The 23,889-nt window shown below is 41.7% G+C and overlaps 1 protein-coding gene and 1 long non-coding RNA gene across 3 annotated transcripts; one reads left to right on the top strand and one right to left on the bottom strand.

The window, feature by feature from the left end:
• The first annotated feature begins 448 nt into the window (after positions 1–448).
• On the top strand, positions 449–17,862 carry LOC105722361 (uncharacterized). The gene is made up of 5 exons (XR_001108557.2): positions 449–5,101; positions 5,771–6,270; positions 13,592–13,687; positions 15,702–15,797; positions 17,295–17,862. It is a non-coding gene; the product is annotated as an uncharacterized LOC105722361 (long non-coding RNA).
• On the bottom strand, positions 2,661–23,690 carry ARV1 (ARV1 homolog, fatty acid homeostasis modulator). Of its 2 annotated transcripts, XM_012459859.2 has the most exons (6): positions 23,505–23,690; positions 15,170–15,289; positions 13,059–13,212; positions 7,345–7,569; positions 5,774–5,920; positions 2,661–3,117 (listed from the first exon to the last, which is right to left on the bottom strand). In XM_012459859.2, exons 1-5 carry the CDS (start codon positions 23,676–23,678, stop codon positions 5,778–5,780), a joined length of 816 nt encoding a protein of 271 aa, XP_012315282.1. In that variant the 5' UTR covers positions 23,679–23,690; the 3' UTR covers positions 2,661–3,117; positions 5,774–5,777. The 2 variants fall into 2 exon arrangements, with proteins under 2 accessions (XP_012315282.1, XP_064239661.1); XM_064383591.1 differs by lacking the exons at positions 2,661–3,117; positions 5,774–5,920 and adding an exon at positions 6,872–6,971 and having other exon boundaries at positions 7,288–7,569; positions 23,505–23,680.
• Between the last annotated feature and the right edge of the window lie 199 nt (positions 23,691–23,889).

The following is a 23,889-nucleotide window of genomic DNA, read 5'->3' as shown; positions in this document are numbered from 1 at the left end:
AAAAGCCTATGAGAGTCCTTGGTTACAGATATGCTTAGTGTGCTGGCTTTCTTGAATGCTGGTTATGCTAACAGTGAAGCTGTCACGTGGAGACTCAGGACCTCTGGTTAGCCAGGATGTTGCAGACAGTGGAATTAGCTGTTGTTTTCTCTTTCCTGGGAACAGGGTTATTCTGTAATGAGTTGCTGTAATGGCCTGAGTTGGTTGGCCTATAGCCAGGAGGTGGTGGTTTCAAGAGAACACCAGCTATGGTAGTAGAAGGGGGCTATAAGCTTGCCTTAAGTTGGCCAGGATAAGTATTCGGATTTCTCAGATGAGTGAGGCCATAAAGCTCCCAAGACTTTGTCTTTTGTGTTCAGTTATCAGGGTAGAGAAATACCATGGTGGGGGTTGGGCAGGGGTTAGGTGGGTGTGGGCTCAGACTCTCCTTGGGTGGGGTTTGCCGCTACCAAAGTGCAGAATGAAGGGGTGGTCCTCAGGCCAATAGGGTTATGTTCCAGTAGGGATTATGGCTGCCTCTGCTGTGTCATCTAGTTCACCAGGGAAGTGGGAGATAGCCAGTAGCAAAAGGCCTCACCCAGCTTCCATGCAGTTGGTGAGGCTGGTCTCTCTCCTGTAGTGCCCCACTTAGCCCTTGCCCCAGCTGTAAGCTTCCTCACTAAGAAAGTAAGCACAAGTTTCAGGCCTTAACCCTCCACATCTGCCCACACTGTTGATGGTAGCTCCTGTACTCATATCTGTAGCAGTTCCCATTCATCCACTGGCTTGTGCTCAAGAGAATTCATGCCCAGTCGAAATTATTACAAATTTCAGATGGAAGCTTCTTTTACCCTGTGAGCCCTCCCTAATTCTGCCATCTGCCTTCCCTGAGGGCCTCTGTGAAATATTGTCAGGGATGGCTTCCCTGGGCTCGAGATGGAGACTGGGAATGCCTACAAGGCTCTTCCCATTGCTGCTTCTACTTTTGTATTTCATCCCTAAATCTGCTTCAGCTCTAGGTAAGGTTAAGTTCTTCTTCTGTGATCTGGATTTTCAGATTCTCCAGTGAGGATGTGTGTTCAGAGGTAGGTTTTCCCCCTTTCACACTTTGAGAACTCACAATTTTCTTGCCTGTCTTGCAGAATTTGCAGTGGTGTTCTTCTTCTTTCAAAGGATTTGTGAATTCTTTTGGCTTGCCTGGGACATTCCTGTGGTGGTTTTGGAGCAAAAGTCCATGGTGTGAGTCTCCACACTGTTCTGTCTGTCCAAGTGGGAACTGTGTGTTAGCACTGTCTTCTAACTGCCATCTTCCTCCAGATCTACTTGGTTTTTTTAAATGACTAAAAAAAAAACCTTTGTGGTGATCAAGAAAGATGAGATTTATTGAATGTGAATTTATAAATGGTGATGTGTTTATCTTCATTTGTCTGAGTTAACAGATCAAATAATATTTGCAAAGCTACAATCATTGATGTATTACATTTTTGGTTCTCTTTCTGACACTTTTTTTTTTTTGAGATGAGTCTTGTTCTGTCACCCAGGCTGGAGTGCAGTGGCGTGGTTTTGGCTTACTATAGCCTCTGCCTCCTAGGCTCGAGTGATCTTCCCACCTCAGCCTCCTGAGTAGCTTGGAGGTGTGTGCCACTATAGGTGTGTGCCACCACTCCTGGCGTGTGTGTGTGTGTGTGTGTGTGTGTGTGTGGAGAGAGAGGATTTTGTCATGTTTCCCAGGTGTGTGTGTGTGCCTAGAGACAGGATTTTGTCATGTTTCCCAGGCTGGTCTCAAACTCCTGGGCTCAAGCGATCTGCCGATATCAGCCTCCCCAAGTGCTGGGATGTAGGCATGAGCTACCATGTGCGGCCTCTGACACTTGTTTTTAACTGACCTTTTCCTTTTGGTTGTATGCTTTTGAATCCTGTTCTCCCTCTCTCCCCTTAACAATTACAGGCTCCATCTGGTGGTAAATAGTCCTCTCTGTCCTGTGGCTGTTTTGAGATGTTACCCCAGTGAATTTTTTCTAATCTTTGGATTCTTCCATTTAACTAGCTGTGCTGGTTTCACAGTCCCTGGGAACAAATTACAAAAGGCTCTTCATAACCCACATTTACATAATTTCCTACTGTCACTGTAAAGCCCCTACTGCTGAGCCTTGCCCAGGTGTCTGGGTACTTTCAGGCCCTGCATACCCCCTTGACACACTTTCCACTCTCTAATTCAGCATATGTTCTTCTCTCCAGCAGGGATACTGGAAAGTTCCTTTCCTCTCCCCTTCCTCTCAAAATCCCTCCCAACTTCGAATGCTGCAATAGGTGTTCCTACTGCCCAAGCACCCTATCCTCACTTCTTCATTGCATTGCACTGTGATTCTCTACTCATACTTCTGAATCTAGCCCTGCCTGGTAAGCTTCAAGAGGACCATGTCTTATTCACTCCTGTAACCACAGGGTCTGCCACAGAGATGGCAGGTGCTCAGTAAATATCTGTGGCATGAATAATACTGAAAGAACAAATGAATGAATTGGAGAGTGGAAAGGGGAGAGGTGTTGTTTTTAATTACAGCTTTATTCAGATGTAATTTACCTCTGTAAAGTATATAACTCAGAGGTTTTCAGTATCATTTATTTTTGGATAATCCAATTTTAAAGAGTACCTTAATTATTGAATTGAAAATTTACAAAAATTCGGTTTATTCTGAAAGACTTTATTAAAAGCGTTTCTATTGTAAAGAACATAAAATACTTTAAGCCAGTAACAACATTTAAATACAAATATGTCAAAGGAATGAAACCTAGATGTTTTATTATGTGTGAAGGAATTATGAGCGCTTACCTGGGCTTGTATGTAACGTATAAATCTTCACCTGTTGCATGTCAGTCAATCTCTGCAGTAACATTCCTTGTGTCTATGTGGGTGTTTCTATGTGTGAGTGTGAATATCTCTAAGTAAATGGCTTAGTTGTCTCTTGGGTGCATTTGTGGGGGTGGGTATCCACTGCTACTATCATTGCTTTCTTTTTCAGAGTGTTTCCAATCTTTGCTTCATTTTACTCAACAGAAATGAGGAGGTTGGTTTATATTTCATGTCTTTTCTCTTTCAGATACAGCTGGTCATGCCACAGATAGTAAAGAAGAATAAAACTGTGAAAAATAAAGGATGTATTTAGAACGGCACATTCTGCTGAAAATCAAACTGACAGACACTTACTAGGGCAGGCACTGAGTTAAGGCAGATACAAAGGAACCCAAGGCATGCCTCTCCCAGCACCAGACTTCTGACCAGGCTGGGGGAGTGAGGCATAAACACATGAAATTTTAATACCAGACACAGATAAGTATAAAACATGAGATAATAAAAAACAGGGTAATGGCTTTCAAGTGATTAAAGACAGGTGACCTTATTTTCCTAACTATAAATTATAATTGACTGTTGGACAAGCAGATGCACTTATGAAAGTAGAAACAAAAGATCTGACCCTGGGACAATGTCAGAAGCTCTTGGGCACGTGACTGCTGTAGGTGTTCAGCTGAGCACTAGGAGGTCAACAGGAGGAGTAAGCACTACCAACTGGAGTTTTTGGAGAGTCTTCACTTACTCCATGGAGAGGCAAAGCCGACTGTATCTGGTTAGGTGGAGAGGAAGGCCCTGCAAGACCTAGAGAGAGCATAAGGCAAGTTTGGAGAAGAGAAGACCTGTAGTGGATGTGGAACGTAAGTAGGAACATGCCTGGGGAGAAGAATTAGGATGAAATTATGGAAGGCCACACTAATGCTTAGAGGAAGCTAAAGACATTCTTCAGAAAGAGACAAGAAACTCCTATGTTAGCAATCAGAAATGATGGAAAAATTCAGAAGGCCCCAGGAATGGTGCTTCATGAAGACTTCCATGGCAGCAGTATGGGGTTGAAGGCTGGTTTGGACATGTTAGAACCTTTAGGCAGGAAAGAGTGAGGTCTGGGTGAGAAGAGATGAGGAGCATTTCAAGAGAAAGCTATCAGGAAAGGACTCTGCTTCATCAGGAGAGTGTAGGTAACACGGAATTCCATATCAGAGCTGTGGATACTCCAGGTAATGTCAGGACCATCCTGGTAGGAGGCAGGGGACCTGGCAGAGAGGGGAAGCTGGAGGTATGAGGTCTGGAAGGAAAGTGCACAGTTATGTGCACAGTGCGTGGGGAAGGAAGAAGGCTGAGGACAGAATCCGGGCACAGGCAAGGAAGTCAGAGAAGAAAGATCAGACAGTAAGGGACTGGGAGCCAGGAGCCAGAGGCTTCTGGAGCAGAGCTTAGTGGGGAGGAAGAGTCATGCCCAGCTGTTTTTTTTTTTTTTTTGGTAGAGATGGGGCCTCACTATGTTGCCCAGGCTGATTTTGATCTCCTGGGTTAAAGCTGTCCTCCTGACTCGGCCTCCCAAAGTGCTGGGATTACGGCCACGAACCACTGTGCCCTGCCCTCCCTGTGAATTTTAGAAGCATAGGTTCAGGAGACTCTGGGAGAAAGTATGTTTTACAAGGAGGAAAGGTAGTGAAGAAATGGGAAGCAGGCTTACATCAACTGTTTTGGAATGAAGAGCTGTGCATGTACAGAGGGGAGTCAGCTGCTATAGAGGAGAGAGAGCAAATGAAGCAGCAATATGTCTGAAGGCCCAAAAAGGAGGATTAGCTGGGTATGAAGAGAGAAGACTGAGGCAACAGGAGTGGAAGATGGCATGTTAGGAGAGGCAGAGAAGCTTTACGGCAGCTACTCACAAGGAGGATGTCACCAAGCGAGGAGGGAGAGACCAAAGCGCAGCCTCAACTCCCCCTGATGGAAGCCTGTGTTCCTTTGCTCCTGGGTTTTCCTCTCTCTGGCCCAGCCTTCCGGGATCCTGCCTAAGATCCTGCTCCTAACACAGAGGCTGCTGTCCACAGTCTGGCTTGACTGGAGAAAGGGGAACACCCACAGGTCAGAAACAGCCCCAGAGAGGAAGCTGAGCACAACACGAGACAGGAAGGAGAGAAGGAGGGAAGAACGAGGAAGACCGAAGAGGACCTGAAGTGAAGAGGGAAGTTTAAGGAACTTGCAAAGGTCTCAATCCTCAGCAAAGTGAGAGCAGACACAGGGGACAACCAGAAGAAAACAATCGAGGTATGGCCCTCTGATGGGCGGGTCATTGGAGGTGACTATGAAGGCACAGAGCAGCATGACGTCTGCTGAGCTTCTGTGCACTGGCAGGGGTGGCTGCTCAGGAAACACTGCAAGGCTCTCTAGGAGACAGGTGGCAACTCACCCAAACAGCCTGAGCAAAGCGTGTATGATGGAAGGCAAGAGGCTAATGGATGTCAAGGTACTAATAGAGAATAGCTCAGTGCAGCCTACAGGTTCCAAGTGGAGTTAAAAAAGAGGCAAGGCAGGTCAGAAGTAGAGGAAAGTGAGAGGTTGAGAGACTAGAGGTAAGAAAGCAAGCAAAAAGCTGGCATGGGGGAAGGGAGGGTGGAGAATGGTTGGGAAGGTAGGAGACAGTTTTAAAGTCTGCAATCCTAGTAGAATCAGGAGTGGAGGTGTTAGAAAAATTGTGGGAATAGGGCCCTAGAAGCAACAAAAACATGGATGTTGACGTCCCAGAAGGTGACAAAAGGAGCTAAAGTGAAGACCCCTGGGAGCCACATACTAAAGTCCTTGAGGAAGATGAGGGTGACCCAGAGGCAATTAGATGCTAGAGGATGGGTTATGTAAGGGCACCGACTTCTTTTACAATGACATCTGTCTAATTTGAGAAGGCTACATGTCTGATGCATGAATACTGTATGTTTGCAGTACCTCTTCAGAAGTCCTGAGATTTATAGATGGCACAATCACTTCCAACATCCCATTCCATCCTCTGGAAGAAGTAGACCACGATGCTTTCCAGCAGTAAGCCACTCAACACGGCCAAGAAGCAGAACTTTCGGTTGATGTTTAGGGTCACTGGAAAAGAGAAGGCAGTTCAGAATTAATGAAATGATATTGACATGTAAATTTTGGAATAGTATAAATTGTTTTGTAAAGCTGTTTTTAGAAAATCTATATTTGTTATTATTAATCTATGCTGTTACCTTCTCCCACTTTTCCATGTACATGTTTTTAGAGAACCAAAGCCTCTGCTTACAACAAAACACTGAGCTCCTCCTCCTCAGATCAAGTGGCAGATTCCCATGAATATCAAAGGAGAAAACAAAAAAATTCTAAGGCTATAAGAAAATAACAACAACAGCACAAAATGATACTCCCAGTGTCACAGTTTGCAAGATGACAAGCACTCGGATAAAAAGTGTCAGGTAGTAAGTTCATTTAAAATAGGACTTCAGCCAGGCACAGTGGCTCATGCCTGTTCCCACACTTTGGGAGGCCATGGTAGGCAGATTGCTTGAGCCCAGGAGTTCAAGACCAGGCTGGGCAACATGGCAAAACCCTGTTTCTACAAAAAATTAGCTGAATGTAGTGGCATATACCTGTGGCCAGCTTTTCAGGAGGCTGAGGCAGGAGGATCACTTGAGCTGAGGAAGTCAAGGCTGGAGTGAACTGTGATAAATCACTGCACTCTAGCTTGGGTGACAGAATGACATCTTGTCTCAAATAAATAAAATAGCACTTTGTACAATGTACAGGAAAAATGAAGACACACAGGGCTACTCTTCCTGATATAGTAGCAATTGTCCTGGATTGAGAGGCAGATACTCAGCATTCTCTCCTGACTTGATAAATGCCCGGCCATGTACCTCTGGACAAGTCACTTAGCCTTCAGAGCCCCAGAAGCTCATTCATAAAATCAAATAATGGCTGTTCTACTAACCTCACAGGACACAGATGATGCATATGAGAACATTTTAAAAACTATAAAGTACTATGTGGTTAAATGTAAAAAACACTGAGTACCTGCTATGTATAAGGCGCTAATAGCAGTGTTAGGTATTGTTACTACACAATGAAGAACGCCAGTGTTCAACAGATTTTAGAAAAACTGCACACTAGAAACAAGGCTTTGCCGGGCGCGGTGGCTCAAGCCTGTAATCCCAGCACTTTGGGAGGCCGAGGCGGGTGGATCACTAGGTCAAGAGATCGAGACCATCCTGGTCAACACGGTGAAACCCCGTCTCTACTAATACAAAAAATTAGCTGGGCATGGTGGCGCGTGCCTGTAATCCCAGCTACTCAGGAGGCTGAGGCAGGAGAATTGCCTGAACCCGGGAGGCGGAGGTTGCGGTGAGCCGAGATCGCGCCATTGCACTCCAGCCTGGGTAACGAGAGCGAAACTCCGTCTCAAAAAAAAAAAAAAAAAAAAAAAAAGAAACAAGGCTTTAAGCTTTTTATGGGTTGAAAGCTGAGAAGGCAGAATAAACACATCAACATACCTCTAATTGCCTGAAAATTTGATGTAAGAACAAATACTTTGATGAGTTTGAGGCACAGAGGTGTGTAGTCATGTTCCCAAATGACAGCTGGAATCAGCAAGAGTTTTCCGTAGCTAGATAATAATAATGCTTTCAGCAGCAAAATGAAGCTGGGCTTTTCTTTCACCGTCACGGGCCGTTCTACCCATAGGAAGGTAAAAATGCCAATAAAATAGGCAGTTTGTTCTAAAGAGAAAATGGAAAATTAAAAGTATGAATGTCCCCATCCAAAATATATCTCCCTAAAAACAAATAAATCACAATTCCAAAATATAGCTTATCAGCTGACTTCTTAACGAATGCTTTCTCAAGATCACAATCTTTCTTCTTCTTCTTTTTTTTTTTTTGAGACGTAGTCTCGCACTGTCGCCCAGGCTGGAGTGCAATGGTGCGACCTTGGCTCACTGCAACCTCTGCCTCCCGGGTTCAAATGATTCTCCTGCCTAAGCCTCCCAAGTAGCTGGGATTACAGGCACCCGCCATCACGCCCAGCTAATTTTTGTATTTTTTTTTTTTTTGAGATGGAGTTTTGCTCTTGTTACCTAGGCTGGAGTGCAATGGCATGATCTCGGCTCACTGCAACCTCCGCCTCCTAGGTTCAGGCAATTCTCCTGCCTCAGCCTCCTGAGTAGCTGGGATTACAGGCACGCGCCACCATGCCCAGCTAATTTTTTGTATTTTTAGTAGAGACGGGGTTTCACCATGTTGACCAGGATGGTCTTGATCTCTTGACCTCGTGATCCACCCGCCTCGGCCTCCCAAAGTACTGGGATTACAGGCGTGAGCCACTGCGCCCAGCCCAATTTTTGTATTTTTAGTACAGACGGGGTTTCACCATTTTGGCCAGGCTGGTCTTGAACTCCTGACCTCATGATCCACCCACCTCAGCCTCCCAGAGTGCTGGGATTACAGGTGTGAACCACTGCGCCCAGCCCTTGTTTTTGTTTTTTTAAAATAAACCCCTGGCTTTTGTGTCAGATCCTACTGATATAATTTCAGAAACATTATCTACTAAAGAAAAAGTAACTCCATTAGAATTGTAATCATCAACTTTCTGAAGACCCTTGAAGGAAATAAGATTCTGCTTCAACATCTTCAGTGTAAGAGATCTCCGACAAATGAAACAGGAGAATGGAGGCTTTTCAGTCTGACAGATGGGACCTCCCCTGAGAATGGGATAACACAGGAAGACATTTTTCTTTGTGCATTCTTCTACTATTTAAGTGCCATTTATCTACACAACTTTTGAATATTGTTAATTAAGATTTCCTTATTCATTTTAGTAACATCTTAAAATGCAATTCCTTATACTTCCAGAAAGTATTCACAGGACAGAGTCCAGATTAGCAGCAATAGTTCCACTGTCCTACAGACAGAACACAGCACAATCTGTTCAGCTCTTATTAACTGGGAATTTAGCATCTAACTGTGCTGTAATTTTCAATAGGATTGTTATTCATCTGATTACCCAACTGCATCCATTCTGAGTGGTCAGTCCCTCATTTTATTTTCTTCCCATATAAGCTATGTTATTAGTGGTTTACGTTTCTGCAGAATCAGGTTTCTCTGGAACACACATATTACATTACAGCAGAAACAACTATCTTCTTTTTTAAACTTAATGTAGCCAAACTAAAGAGGTTCCAAAGGTAGGTGATAAGGATCAATAAAAATAATTTAGGATTATGCCATCTCCCTTCAAAATAATTAAAAGTCTTGTCAGTTACAAGAATCTACTCAGGTAGATTGCAAAGCTTGGATTTTGGATAAAAATAATAGTAAAGTAATAAAGAATTCCTTGAATGAATGAATAGTGAATGAATGGCAAATAACAAGAACCATCTAACAATGGTGGGTTGTCTCCTGTCACTGGAAACACTCAAAGCTACACCATCTCTCAGGAGTCTAGACAGAAAGATTTCTTGCACCAGACAGGCTAGACTAGATAACCTCCACATCTTTTAAATTTAGGATTTATGAGATTTATGGAACTGCACCAGCCCTCAGGCTCTCATCGATAGTAGGTAGGTAGCAGCTCACAGTTCAGTAGGAGCTGCTACCTACCTGTAGAATGCTGTGGTGTGGAAAACACTGAAGGGGAGCTGGGAGACTTTCCTCAGTCTCAGTGCTGATACCGACCCACTGTGAGACTTTGGGAAAATCTATGCATTTATGTTTCTGTAGCTATGGATAGGGGAACCCCTAACCTACCTACCTCAGAAGATGATTGTGAAAATTAATTCCTGTAAAAGCAGTTTTTAAATTATAAAATGCTATATTTATGTATTTTTTTTTTTTTTTTTACACAGGGTCTTACTTTGTCATCTAGGCAAGAGTGCAGTGGCATGAACATGGCTCACTGCAGCCTTGACCTCCTGGGCTCAAGCGATCCTCCTGTCTCAGCCCCCCAAGTAGCTGGCACTACAGGAACATACCACCATGCCTGGCTAATTTTTGTATTTTTTGTAGAAACCAAGTATTGCCATGCTGCCCAGGCTGGTTTCCAACTCCTGATCTCAAGCAGTCCACCTAACCCAGCCTCCCAAAGTGCTGGGATTATAGGCGTGAGGCACTGTGCCTGGCCAAGATATTCTTAATAAACTCCTTTTGGGCTATACAGTCTAATTCGGGATTAGACTAAGATACATAAAAACGTTAAGTAATAGTACAAAGAAACTTCCGATTAAGCATCAAAATATCCACTATAAAGTAGTTGCTAAAGGAATTCCAAACCATTTAAAAACAAGCCTGGTTTTCAATAGTATATAAAAAATATGGACATCTTTAGAAATTTTAAGAGGGGCCAGGAGTAGTGGCTGATGCCTGCAGTCTCAGCACTTTGGGAGACCCATATGGGAGGACTGCTTGAGACCAGGAGTTCAAGACCAACCTGGGCAACAGAGTAAGATACTATCTTTACAAAAAAAAATTTTTTTTTAAATTAGCGAGGCACAGTAGCAAGTACCTGTAGTTCCAGCTACTCAGGAAAATGAGGCAGGAGGATCCCTTGAGCCCAGCAGCTCTAGGCTGCAGAGAGCTATGACTGTGCCACTACACTCTAGCCTGGGTGACAAAGCAAGATCCTGACTCTTAAAAAAATGATAATTAAAAAAAAATGTAAGAGGCTTTGAAATTTAAAATTATATTAGGTTCTAGTTTTGGGCTAGGTGATGTGCTCAAGGATGTTTTTAGTACTATGTTTCATATGATATAAAGGTTAACATACTCTTTTGTATATTTCAAATATTATCTAAAAAGATAATAAAGAAAACATCCATATTATTTTTAAATTGCTGAAAAGTCCAAATTGTATATAAAATTATCAACAGACTGGACATCATGGTGGTTAAACTGTCATAAGCCTTAGTATTAAATAACAGAGGCAGAGATTTTTCTATGTATTTTCCATGGATATATCTCTAGTACCTAAAGTAGTAACTGGCACCTAATAAGTATTTTTAAAATATTTCTTAAGGGAATGAATAATAATGAATAATCACTGGGTCTAACTGATGGTGACTTGCTCAAGTTAGAGTGCGTACATGAATGTATGCAATCATTCATTCAATCAGCTGAGTGAATATCTATTGAGCACCTCCTATGGGCCAGACCCCTAAGTGCTTGAGCTACAACAGTGACCAAAACAAAGAGCCCTGATCTCTTTCAGTTGATATGTTAGTGGGGAAAATCACTAACAAAAGATAATAAATAACTTCTGTTATATAGTAAATAGTAAGTACCATAAGAAACACAAAGTAGAGCAGAAATAGGAGGTCAGGAGTATCAGGGGAGGTGATAGTGTTGATCAGGGTACACTTCATTGGGAAAGTGTCATTTCAGCAAACTCTTGAGGGGTACGCAGGAGTCAGACATCTGGGCATCAAGGGGACAGCCATTCCAGGAACAGAAAGAGCCACTTCAAAGGCCTTAAGGTGGAAGCTCATCCAGTGTTTCTGAAGCAAGTTAACTAGAGGGGGAGGGTCAGAGTAGATGTGGGAGATGATAGCTGTGGGTAAAATGAGAGATGTACTGGAAGGGGCAGATCAGTACAAGGCCCATGGTAAAGACTTCAGCTTTCACTCTGAGTGAAACGAGGAACTACTGTGTTCTAGCACAACAGTGACATGATCTGATTTGGTTGAAAAGGATTACTCTGTGTTGTGTGCAAATACACAGCTGGAGAACTGGGCTAGCAAACAAGGAGGCTACTATAGTCATGTAGGTGAAGGGCGAAGGTGGCCTGCATCAGAGTGGCAGCCCTGGAGGGAATGGAGAATAGTAGTAGTATAATAGTACAAGTACTTTGAAGGTGGAGCCAACGGAATTTCCTGATGACCTGACTATGGGGTATCAAAGAAAGACGTGCCAGGGATGACTGCAAGGCTTTCTGGTTAATGCAACTAAAAGAATGGAGTTACACTTACAACTGAGAAGGGAAAGGCTGTGATAGAGGCAGAGAGTTGAGGAGCTTGGCTATGGGTATGGCGATTTATTAGATATCCAGTTGGTGATGTTGAGGAGGCAGATGGATGCAGAGTCTGGAGGTCAGGAGAAAGGTCTAGATTAGAGATGGACATTTGAGAGTTCTCAGCAGATAGGTTACATGACCAAGAGAGTGAGAGCAGATAAAGAAAAAAAGAGGATAAAAGAAGACACATAGCCTAGAAATATGGTATTGGAGTGGACTGGAGACTTAGTATGACTAAAATAAGATTTCATTATAATCAAAGAGTTGAGAAGCAGAGAAACATAGAACTAGCAATAAAATAGTAACAGAAATTAGTTCAACATGATTCTGACAATAGGAAAATAGTAACTTAAGTCATAAATTCCAATTCTGAAAAGCACTTCCTGAACTTAAGGAATTTTAGGGACTAGCCAAATTCCCTGCATGCTGTCAGGTAAATAATAAGTAACAAAAAACACTGAACTCTATTAAATACACTGTATTAGTATAATGCAATTAGTATAATACATTGGGTAATGTCTGGCAATTATCTCTATTGATAAAGATAGGACCTAGGTAGCGTTCAGATTGGATAATCAAAACTTAAACATTAAGAATTTTATAGGCCAGGCACAGTGGCTCACACCTGTAATCCCAGCACTTTGGGAGGCTGAGGTGGGAGGATTGCGTGAGCCCAGGAGTTCAAGACCAGCCTGGGCAACATGGAGAGACCCCATCTCTACAAAAAATATAAAAATTAGCTGGAGGTAGTACATGGTGTGGTAGTACCTGCCTGTGGTCCCAGCTACCTGGGGAGCTGAGGCAGGAGGACTGCTTAAGCCCAGGAGGTCAAGGCTGCAGTGAGCCATGACTGTGCCACTGCACTCCAGCCTGGGCAACAGAGTGAGACCCTGTCTCAAAAAAAAAAATAATAATAAAAATAAAGGAATTTTATCAACAATATTATGCTTCAAAGTATTTTATGGAACTTTCTAATCTGATAAGCCTAACTATTCCCATACCATATATATGGTAACAAATTTTTAAAAAGCAGGTGATTCAAACACACTCACCTCGTAGGTTAGTAGTGGCAGAACTGAAAATTTCATCTCAAGTCCTGTATTAACTAGCTTTTCTTACCAATGATTAAGACCACATGTCTTAGATTTAACCAGAGTAGTTAAGTAACAATAGTTAACTAAGCATGGAAAGCCTGAGATCTCCTTACCTAAAGCAGCAATCGCGAACATTCTATAGAAATCCCATTCCTTAGCATATCTGATCAAGTCGTCAGGGGCAGTATTCTGGTTGGAATCTTGAAGCTGCCACCACCTCAGGTATGCTTCACAAAGCAAACAAAATATGCAGAGTTTTCCATGGATCTGATAGTCAAAGACATTGCCATTCAGTTAGGTAAGGAAACAGTTGCACTAGTATCAACCGGTAGGGATGTAGCGAAGTATTTGTTGTGTCCCACCTAGTCACTTTTCAAATTCAGAACTCCCCAATTAAGCGGCTAATTGTAGTCATTTTGTAATCAGTAAGTTTTAATTAACAATGTCTATCAGCACATGGGGAGATTTTTTTCAAAATATAAATGCTGAGCTCTGGTCCTGATTCAGAATCTTCATAATAAAACATAGACATCTAAATTTTGAAACAGTTCTGGGGGGATTCTAATGTGCACCCTAGTTAAGAATCACTGCTTTAAATAATAGTTCACCTTTCATTATATATTTTTGACTTCTGTCCTTTACACAGAATCAAGCAAAAAACTTACGTGATTCACGTATATGTGGGATCAGCAATAAGAGAACAGATTTAATCTGAAGATTCCATGATACTGAATAAGAAACTGTAAGTCTGAACATTAATTTTAAAAAATATCTCTGGCTGGATGAGTATAACTCAATATATTAAAAAAGAACAATTAAAACCTGAAAGTTCTTAAGAGTCTGAAATTTTGGCTAAAATAAAAAACACTAGGCAACAAAAATTGGCTTTTTTATAAGTATTCCTCCTTTAGGTTGAACTTTCTCCATCAAATTTCTCAATCTTCCAAGTGAGGAAGAAGCTGGGTGTGGTGGCTCATGCTTGTAATCCTAATACTTTTGGAGGCTGAGGTGGGCGGATCACTTGAGGTCAGGAGTTCCAGACCAGCCTGGTCAACATGGTGAAACCCCCATCTCTACTAAAAACACAAAAATTAGCTGGGCGTGGTGGTGCATACCTGTAATACCAGCTACTTGGGAGGCTGAGGTATGAGAATCACTTGAACCCAGGAGGTGGAGGCTGCAGTGAACTAAGATCATGCCACTGTACTCCAGCCTGGATGACAGAGTAAGACTCCACCTCAAAAAAAAAAAAAAAAAAAAAAAAAAAAATATATATATATATATATATATATATATATATATATATATATATATAAAATAAAAGGACATCCAGTTAAATTTGAGTTTCACATACACCATGAATAAATTTTTATTGTATAAGTATGTTCCATGCAGTATTTGGCACATCCTTATACTAAAAAATTAATTCATGGTGTATATGAAACTCAAATTTAATTGACTGTCCTGTATGTTATCTGTCAATTCTACCCACACTATTAAAGAGTTCACAATTCAATACAGTAAAAGTATATTTTGAAAAATCAACTTTATAAATCATGATTTTGATTAAACTGAATGTTATTTACCTTACACATTCCTTTAATAGCAAAGTATAAACTGCAATAAATTGTGTTTTTTTTTTTTTTTTTTTTTGAGCCAAAGTCTTACTCTGTCACCCAGGCTGGAGTGCAGTGGTGCTCACTACCACGCCCAACTAATTTTTATATTTTTAGTAGAGATGAGGTTTCACCATATTGGCCAGACTGGTCTTGAACTCCTGACCTCATGATCTGCCCGCCTCAGCCTCCCAAAGTGCTGGGGTTACAGGTATGAGTGACCGTGCCTGGTTAAATTTTTTTGAAAAAACATTTTTCTTTTAATGTTTGGTTACATCATTTAGATATAATCCTCTCCCTACCTGGATATGTCTAACTGTATTCTGTTCAAAACCAGTCATGTCTGTTTCAATTTACTAGCAGGTAATTCAGATTATGGCTTGTCTGTTTCCTGCCAGTGACCACAAACACTCACTAAGCATTGTGCACCTTTTAAAATCAACATCTGTTATTTCTAGAAACTTCCAGATATGTTGCAATAAAAGAATCACTCTCATTAGAATTTCTTTTCTCCTTTTATAATATTATTTACTTTGCTTTAAAATTCTTATTCTTTTAAAATGCAACAGCATCAAATAAAATTAAAAAATAAAATGATCACAACTTACATTTATTTGAGTATTGAAAAGAATATGTCTGTAGGCCTGAGCTTTGCATAATATAGCATTAATCAAGATGATAACAGGATCATACTCGATATATTTGTCTACAGGTTTCTGGCAGGATTTCTGAAATAATGCAAGATAATATTAGAACAAGCAAATGTATACTTTCTGAAATCCTCAAGGATTTCAAAACAGCAGAGTCTATTTTGGACACATATAGCAATATGGCCATATTAACAATTATTTATATAAACATCCATTCAGATACAAAATGTTCATCTATATAAGAAGTGGTTTCAGAAAGGACCAAATATAATCTTCTAGGGTAGGAATATTAATATTTTAACCTCAGATTCAAGAAGCTAAAAATATATCTAATTTAAAGACTGAGTTTAGGCAGGAAAGCATTCCAGAAGATTTTACTTTCAATCTGTAGAGACTCTATATGCAATTCTACTTTCAATTTGTACAAATTATTATAAAATAAATACATTTATAATGCACTGTCATTGATAAATTGTTGCCTCTTGGCTAGATGGCCCTGACTTTATGGTTCTTGGCACATGATTTGGAGAAAAGTGTTCAGCAAAGTCACCTTGTCCCCAGGAAGTCTACTGAGAGCTGCAAGTAGGTAAGGAATGGGGCAAATCCCAATGATCCTGAGGTGGCTGATAACAGGGGAAGCCTGGGTTTCTCTCCAGTAACATCAAGGATATGGAAAGAAAATGGTCTTTCTCTGCTAGAGTAGGGACAATGGAGAGTGCTGGGCTGTGTGTAAGGAACTGGGCTCTGCAGCCTGGCTCTAGGTTCCAAAATCAAGGCTCCCTTGGCTCTTAGCAGTTCATATTAAATGGCTTTTTTTCCCCCTGAAGGGTCACCTATTTAGAGTTCAGATTCTCTAGACACGTGATTATCATGTTACCAAATCCCAACAGTACTAAAACATAAAAAATGCAGGTATACAAAACAAACTCATTAGAAATGTGACCTCTAAAGCAGTACTATTCACAGAGTTGCATCAATGCTACTATTCATTTTATAAAACTACAGCAGTCCTCCCTTAGCCACAGTTTTGCTTTCTACAGTTTGTTACGCAAGGTCAACAACATTCTGAAAATATTAAATGGAAAAATCCAGAAGTAATCATAAGTTTTAAATTGCATACTGTCCTGCTGCCCTGCCTGGGATGTGAATTATCCCTTTGTCTAGTGTGTCCACATTGCAGATGCTCCCCGCCTGTTAAGGCACTTAGTCACTGTCCAGGTTATCAGGATTGAGGATCGGGTATTGCAGTGCTTGTGGTTCAAGTCACCCATATTTGACATTTTTTTTTTTTTTGGAGATGGAGTCTTGCTCTGTCACCCAGGCTGGAGTGCAGAGGCATGAACTCGGCTCACTGCGACCCCCACCTCCCAGGTTCAAGCAATGCTCCTGCCTCAGCCTCCTGAATAGCTGGGATTACAGGCGCATGCCACCATGCCTAGCTAATTTTTGTATTTTAGAAGAGACAGGGTTTCACCATGTTGGCCAGGCTGGTCAGGAACTCCTGACCTCAGGTGATCCACTTGCTTCAGCCTCCTAAAGTGCTCGGTTTACAGGCGTGAGCCACTGTGCCCAGCAACCTTTATTTGACTTAATAATGGCCCCAAAGCACGATAGTAGTGATGCTGGCAATTTGGATACGCTGAAGAGAAGCTGTAAAATGCCTGAAGTGAAAAGGTGAAAGTTCTTGACTAATAAGGAAAAAAAAAAAATCTTATTCTGAGGTTAAGATTTATGGTAAGAATGAATCTTCTATCTGCAACTGTAAAGGAAAAAAATTGTGCTAGTTTTGCTGTGGCATTTCAAACTAAAAATTAAGGCCACAGAATGTGAGAAGTGCTAAGATGGAAAAGGTAGGGCCAGGTGCCATGGTTCACATCTGTAATACCAGGCCTTTGGGAGTCTGAGGTGGGAGGATGGCTTGAAGCCAGGAGTTTGAGGCCCTCCTGGGCAAGAAGGCAAGACCCTGTCTCTGTCTCTCTCTCCAAAAAAAAAAGGAAAAGGCATTAAATTTGTGGGTAGAAAGCATGAACAGAAACATTTTCCAACTGATGGTAACTGGGTTCTGTACTATCTATGGTTTCAGGCACTCACTGTGAGTCTGGAATGTATCCCCCAAAGATAAGGGAGACTACTGGAATGGCTCCAATTCAAATGAGCAACATTTGGAAACTTTGAGAAGATAAAATAGAAGAGTGATGAGTGTAAAATCATTCTAGGCTGGCCTTTTAAATTAAAGTGCTGGAAGAAAAATGAAGTGCACTGAAGAATATTAACCCTGCAATTCAAATGTAATAAAACATTGGATGTATTCCCAATTTAAATAGTTTCTCCACTTCATTTGTGTCATTACAGAAATAGAAATGTTTTCCAGTTATCGAGTGATCCAATGAAAGGAGGGAGATGTACTGTTACCTCAAACTTAAATCTGCTTAATCAAACTGAGGCATAAAGAGTTAATATTTTTGGAGTTCTTTACCTGAGCAGGGAGTAAGCCGGCATCTAAACAGAAGTCCCAGAATCAGAAATTCCATGTCCATGACAAAGAGCTGTTTGATAGGTCTCCCTTGGCTACTCATGTGGAACACACCTCCTCCCAGATGCAAGATTGGGACACCAGAGAGACTGCTTCATGTTAAAATGGAAACCCTAAGAAGGCAGGGGACTTCTCTCTGTCCTTTAAAATGTTCTCTAAGACCCATTTTTGGATAGCATCACAAGTCTAAAGCTGGGGATTTGGACAATATTTGGAAGGAGGTAGGCAGAAACCAGCACCAGGAGACACAGCAGCTGTTATTCCTTTTGCATTTGTTTGACAAGTGTCTTTGAAGTGGCTATTACATGCCTAACAATCGCTCTCTTTTCTTGGCCATTTTATGGACCAAGAACTTACAAGGTGCTAGATACTCACCTTCAGCCAGTTTCTATCCTCAAGGACCTAACAGTTTAGAAGCAGAAGACAAACATGTCTCTATGATATGGTCTGATGACCACAGTCATCAGACTATGTAGCATCCAAGGCTACAATGGGATGAGCATAGGGCGATATGAAATCAAACAAAGGAGGCAGCTTCTGGTAGTATGTGATATGCTATGTGCTTTGCCCATTTCCCTTCTTAGCATTTGGAGTGTTTTATAAATGCTGAGAAGTCATTAAAGTCTGCTGGTTCCCTCTCAGTCAGTTTAGACCTAACTTTTCTCGTTCTCTATTATTTGCTTTTCCCTTAAGTGCTGCTTTCAACTTCCTTTCCCTCTACCTTCACCTTGAAAGTAAAGAGGAAAACTACACACATACACACATACACAAAACAAACAAATGTAGATATTCCAAAACAGACCATTGGGAGTTGTATTTATTAAATTTAGTATATATGTTACTTTTCTTTTCTTTCCTTTTTGAGACAAGGTCTTACTCTGTAGTCCAGGCTGGAGTGCAGTGGCAGGATCTTGGCCCGCTATAACCTCTGCTTCCCGGGCTCAAGCAATCCTCCTACCTCAGCCTCATGAGTAGCTGGAGCTACAGGTGCATGCCACCATGCCAGCTGATTTTTGTAGTTTGGTAGAGACGGGGTCTCACCATGTTGCCCAGGCTGGTCTTGAACTCCTGACCTCAAATGAGGTCTGCCCATTCAGGCTCCCAAAGTGCTGGAATTACAGATGTGAGCCACTATGCCTGCCTAGATTTAGCAAATGTTTCGTATTTTGGCAAATTGTTTCATTTACTACTTTATAGGCAAGTGTCCTGAAAAGATAAAAATCTTCCTCTAAAGAATCCCTACAATACAAGGACAATGCATACTCTGGGAATTCATGCTGCTTCCACCACCTGTCTTTTTTTTTTTTTTTTTTTTTTTAAGACAGAGTCTCACTCTGTCGCCCAGGCTGGAGTTCAGTGGTGCAATCTCGGCTCAAAGCAACCTCCACCTCCTGGATCAAGCGATTCTCCTGCCTCAGCCTCCTGAGTAGCTGGGACTACAGGCATGCACCAGCACATGTGGCTAATTTTTGTATTTTTAGTAGAGATGGGGTTTCACCATGTTGGTCAGGCTGGTCTCAAACTCCTGACCTCGTGATCCACCTGCCTCGGCTTCCCAAAGTGCTGGGATTACTGGCATGAGCCACTGCGCCCAGCCCCCACCACCTGTCTTAACATGAAAATGACTTCCTTTGTCCTGCTGTGTTCTCCAATGCCTAAACGAATCAGGTCTCTTTTAGAATATAAATTGGCCAAACCAATTTTTTCTTAAATATTCTTACTGTTTCCTTCCCTTCTTTAAGTCTTTAAGCTACTCAAGGGTAGGGCTGTGTCTTATTCATCTTTGAATCTAGCATCCTAAGGGTGGGAGCCAAATGCTGTAGTGCTGAAGGGAACGGAAACTTAGGAGAATCTTATAGGAGTTTTGTTTTGTTAACTTAATAATGAATTTATCAAATATCTGAGCACTTAAAATAAGCCAAGCCCTATAGCAAATTAAAAGTACTGTATCTTTAAGCATAAATATAATAAACTGTGAAGAGCTGAAGCAGCAGGATTGGCTAAAAACAAGGGCCATATGATATATTAGATAGAGGAAAGTCAGACAAACACAGAAAGGCAAGCTGGGAGGAATGGCAGTGGAAAAACAAGCAGGGCAAAAGGAAAGGAGATCGGGATGAAAAAATACAAGTGGGCAATCAGCCCGAGTATCTTGCTGACTCCATGTTTAGTAGGGAAGAGACCAAAGTATGTATGAGTAACCAGTTAGAAACTTGGGAGACTATGTCACAACAAATAGTCTAATGTCTAAAAACTTCTTACTTTTTATATCTCAGAGGCTGGAGAGCCTTTAAAGGAATTAATCGCTTCATGGTTTAATTTTTCAGCCTGACCTCAACGAAATGATTTTTCCTGAGTCACGCTATTATGGCTAAAGTATAGTATGCATTAGCATGATAGAGACAAGGCCATTACACACTTCATCTCATTACAGAATGACTGTGGACAATAACGAATCCATAAAGTACTGTGCCTCCATTCAACATGCCAAATATAACTCCAAAATCTGTCTGCTGGGAGAAAGAGTATGATGTTAGGGAAAAAAGGGGAGAGGGGAAGTGAATGTTGACCTAAACAGCTATCCAATAATTATTTTGCCTTTCCATAAATAAAAGAATAAACACCTGTGGTTTAGCAAAGGGATTTTGTTAGCTTAATGCCAATAAAAAGAGATTATTTTGTATTATTAAAGACTACTAATTAAAATGTATACACAAATACTCGTTTTTCTTCAGACAAGTTATGTGGTTATCATCTTCCAAATGGACCATTTAATTGGACCAGTCCAACAGTTACTAAGTGTAGACCACATATAAGATCTTGTTCTCTTCCTCCTACCTGGATGGCCAAGCATATGCTAATCTAAAAATCTGGAAGTGATACATTTATTCAACAGATATTTACTGAGTGGCTACTAAGTGTCAGTCATTGTTCTGGGTGATACAGCTACATTAATGAGTAAAAGAGATAGAATGTCTGTCCTTGCAGCTTACTTTCCAGTAGAAGAAGACACACAAGAATAAGCCAATTATATACAAGATTACAAGAAGATCGGTGCAATGGACAAAGATAAAGCTGGGAAGCATATCATACTTTTCAATAGGGTAGTCAGAGTAGACCTCTTTGAGATGTTTGAAAAAGTACTTGAAGGAGATAAGGGAAACAGTCACACAGATACTTGATAGAATAGTATCTATCTAGTACCTGCTCCAGGAATTGTGCAAAGGCCCTGAGGAAGGAACCTGCCTGGTTTGAGAAACACCAGGAGGCCAGTGCGACTGATGTAAAATAAGGAAGGGAAAGAGTAGCAGGAGACTACACAGGGCCTTATAAGCCGGTTCAAGGATTCTGGCCTTAACTCTGGGATGAAAAATCACCAGAAAGTTTTGGTCAAAGGGATGATATGATCTAACTTACATTTTTAAAAGATCAGTCCCTGGCTACCGTGTGGAGAGAAGACTGAAGAGGTGCAAGGATGATGCAGAGACACCAGACAGAAGTTACAACAATAGTTCAGGTAGACATGATGGTGGCTTGGATGAGGATGTAGCAGCAGCAGTAGTGAAAGTAGTGGATTCTGAACATGATTTGAAGATAGAAAAGGATTTGCTGAGTAACTAAATATGGGATATGAGAGGAGAAGCAGAAATAGGGATGACTCCAAGGTTTCTTAATCTTAGAAATTAAAATGGTAAAGTTGCCACTAACTGTGATGGGGTATTTGAAGTGTCTATTGAAATCCAAGTGAAGTCAAGCGAGTAGTTGGACATTTGAATCTGGAGTTCAGGGAAGAGGTTCAGGGTAGAGATATAAATTTGGAAATCATCAAAATAAAGCCATGAGACAGAATGAGCTCTTCAAGGGAAAGCATGCAGACAGAAGGAGGTCCAATCACTACGCCCTGGAATACAGCATGATTAAGAAGGTGAAGCAAAAGAAGAAAGGAGGTTGAGGGGTAATAGCCGGTGAAGTAAGAAGACAACAAGAAGCGCACTGACTCCTGGGAAGTACATACAGCATTAATGAGGAGGATGTAATGAGGTAAAATGCTGGGATTACAGGCATGAGCCACTGTACCCGGCCCTGTTACATTTCCTTAGTCCACTCACATTCCCACTCTTCATGACAATCATCACGTAACTTTTCTCTCTTTGAATTTCCCATGTGTCTTCCTGTTAGGCTAAGAAAACAGAAGAGAACTTCTAATAGGTTTGCTGATCATTAACTGAGAATCAACTACTGGATTTAGCAAAGTGGAAGTGGTGATCTTAACAAGAAGAGTTTCTAATGAAATGTGGGTGGAACCTGACTAAAGCAGGTTCAAAAGAAACTAGGAAAGGGATAGTACAAACATATCTTAGAAGTTTTGCTGTCTAATGAAGAAGAGCAGAAGCTAAAGGGGGAAGCGGCATCAAGTGTATTTTGTTGGTGGTGTTGGTTTTACTTTTTTTGATGGAAGAAATAACAGTATGTATGCTGGTGGGAATGATCCAGCAGAAGGCAGAAAAAGAGTACAGTAAAGAAATAACAAATGCTAGTATTGCGTTTATGTTGTTGCAAATCTGTTAGAAGTTCTCTTCTGTTTTCTTAGCGTAACGGGAAGACACATGCGAAATTCAAAGACAGAAAAGTTATGTGATGACTGTCATGAAGAGTGGGAATGTGAGTGGACTAAGGAAATGTAACAGGGCCAGGTACAGTGGCTCATGCCTGTAATCCCAGCACTTTGGGAGGCTGAGGCAGGAGAATCGTTTGAATTCGGGTGGTGGAGGTTGCAGTGAGCCGAGATTGCCCCACTGCACTCCAGCCTGGGTGACAGAGACTCTATCTCAAAAAAAAAAAAAAAAAAGAAAGAAAGAAAGAAAAACGATTGCCAGACAGCATGAAGGGCCTATGTGAGGTAAATGGTCACAAATTTAAGTTGCTTTCCCCAGCAACTTACAGCTGCACGGGTTCAGGGACAGATCAGGCAATATGCTGGATTTACAAGGGTTGACATTTTGGCAAAGGAGGGGAAGCATTTGAGAGAAGAACAGGAAATTGAGGGTGTATGCACAAGAACATTAAGTGGTTGACACTAGATTATACAGGTGTATACTGTTTGTCTATTCTCTTGTATATTACTACAGACCATAATTTACTAAAGAGATTATCAGAAAATCACAAGATCTGAAATGGGACAAAAATGTACTGTCTACTCTGTGACAGGTTCTTTGTTAATACCCCCAAAGAACCTCCAACTTTGTAGACTCTTTAAACATAAGATTATTCTCTCTTAATAAACTACGAACACCTTGAAACAAAAATTTTTACTTCCTCACTTTTGGGTTTTGTACCACCAACGTCTAGAACAGCGCGTTGTACTCAGTAGACATTCAATAACTACAATTGATGAAACCTTTAAAAAGCATCGTAGGTGAATTCAACATGGGTGTGGAGGGTAAGGATGGTACCACCTCTCTGTCAGAGAAGAGCTAGAATGAAGTAGCTTTGGCATGAACCAAAATGTCAATCTAGTTCGATCTTTAAATTTCTCTGCAAAATGTCCACATCTGTCTGTCTGTCTGGTCCGTTCGCCGGCTTAGGTCATATCACCCAAATATGCCCCAGTATGAGAAAAGCGCTGTCGGATAGTTGAGTTCTCGGGCGGGAATGTCAACCACCGAACTAACGACAGTATCAGAGGACCCTGCTCCTCGCTGTCCCCAAGTCCCGCCGCGCCATTTTTTTCCCAAGGACACCCCACACCTGACAACTCACACAGATGGTTATCTTCAGCACACCGTGGTTATAGTCTCGGTACAATTCTTTGGCCTCCTGGTTGCATTCGATGCACCTGTACTGGCAGGAGGCCGAGGCAGCAGTAGGAGTCGCTGCCACCCCTTCCGCGTTCCCCTTCCCCTGCCGCAGCCCGCTCCGCCCGCCATTGCCCATTTCCACTCGACTGCAGCCCAGAACTTCCGATTCTGTGGCGGGTAAGACGTCAGACGCCAGACCGGAAGACCTGCGCCGCGCGCGGCTTGTTGGGTTTGGTAGTCCCAGCACCGGCAAGGCGGCCCGGGGCTGGCCGAGCTGGGACTACCATTCCCAGCATGCAATGCTTCTCCCCTTGCCCCGCCCCCTTGCCACGGTCCACCTGTCCGCC

Source organism: Aotus nancymaae, unplaced genomic scaffold (genome assembly GCF_030222135.1).
Source record: "Aotus nancymaae isolate 86718 unplaced genomic scaffold, 86718_ANA_hifiasm-v0.15.2.pri h1tg000032l_0, whole genome shotgun sequence".
Taxonomy (NCBI): domain Eukaryota; kingdom Metazoa; phylum Chordata; class Mammalia; order Primates; family Aotidae; genus Aotus; species Aotus nancymaae.
This window is presented reverse-complemented; position numbering and strand designations above follow the sequence as displayed.

Excerpts from the sequence above, each read along its gene's own strand:
- ARV1 (XM_012459859.2), bottom strand. The coding sequence starts at position 23,678 with ATGGGCAATGGCGGGCGGAGCGGGCTGCGGCAGGGGAAGGGGAACGCG. Across the intron at positions 13,213-15,169 it reads TTTTCAATACTCAAATAAAT|ATCCATGGAAAACTCTGCAT; the intron begins GTAAGTTGTGAT and ends TTTGACTATCAG. Across the intron at positions 5,921-7,344 it reads AAATTTTCAGGCAATTAGAG|TGACCCTAAACATCAACCGA; the intron begins GTATGTTGATGT and ends TCTCTTTTCCAG.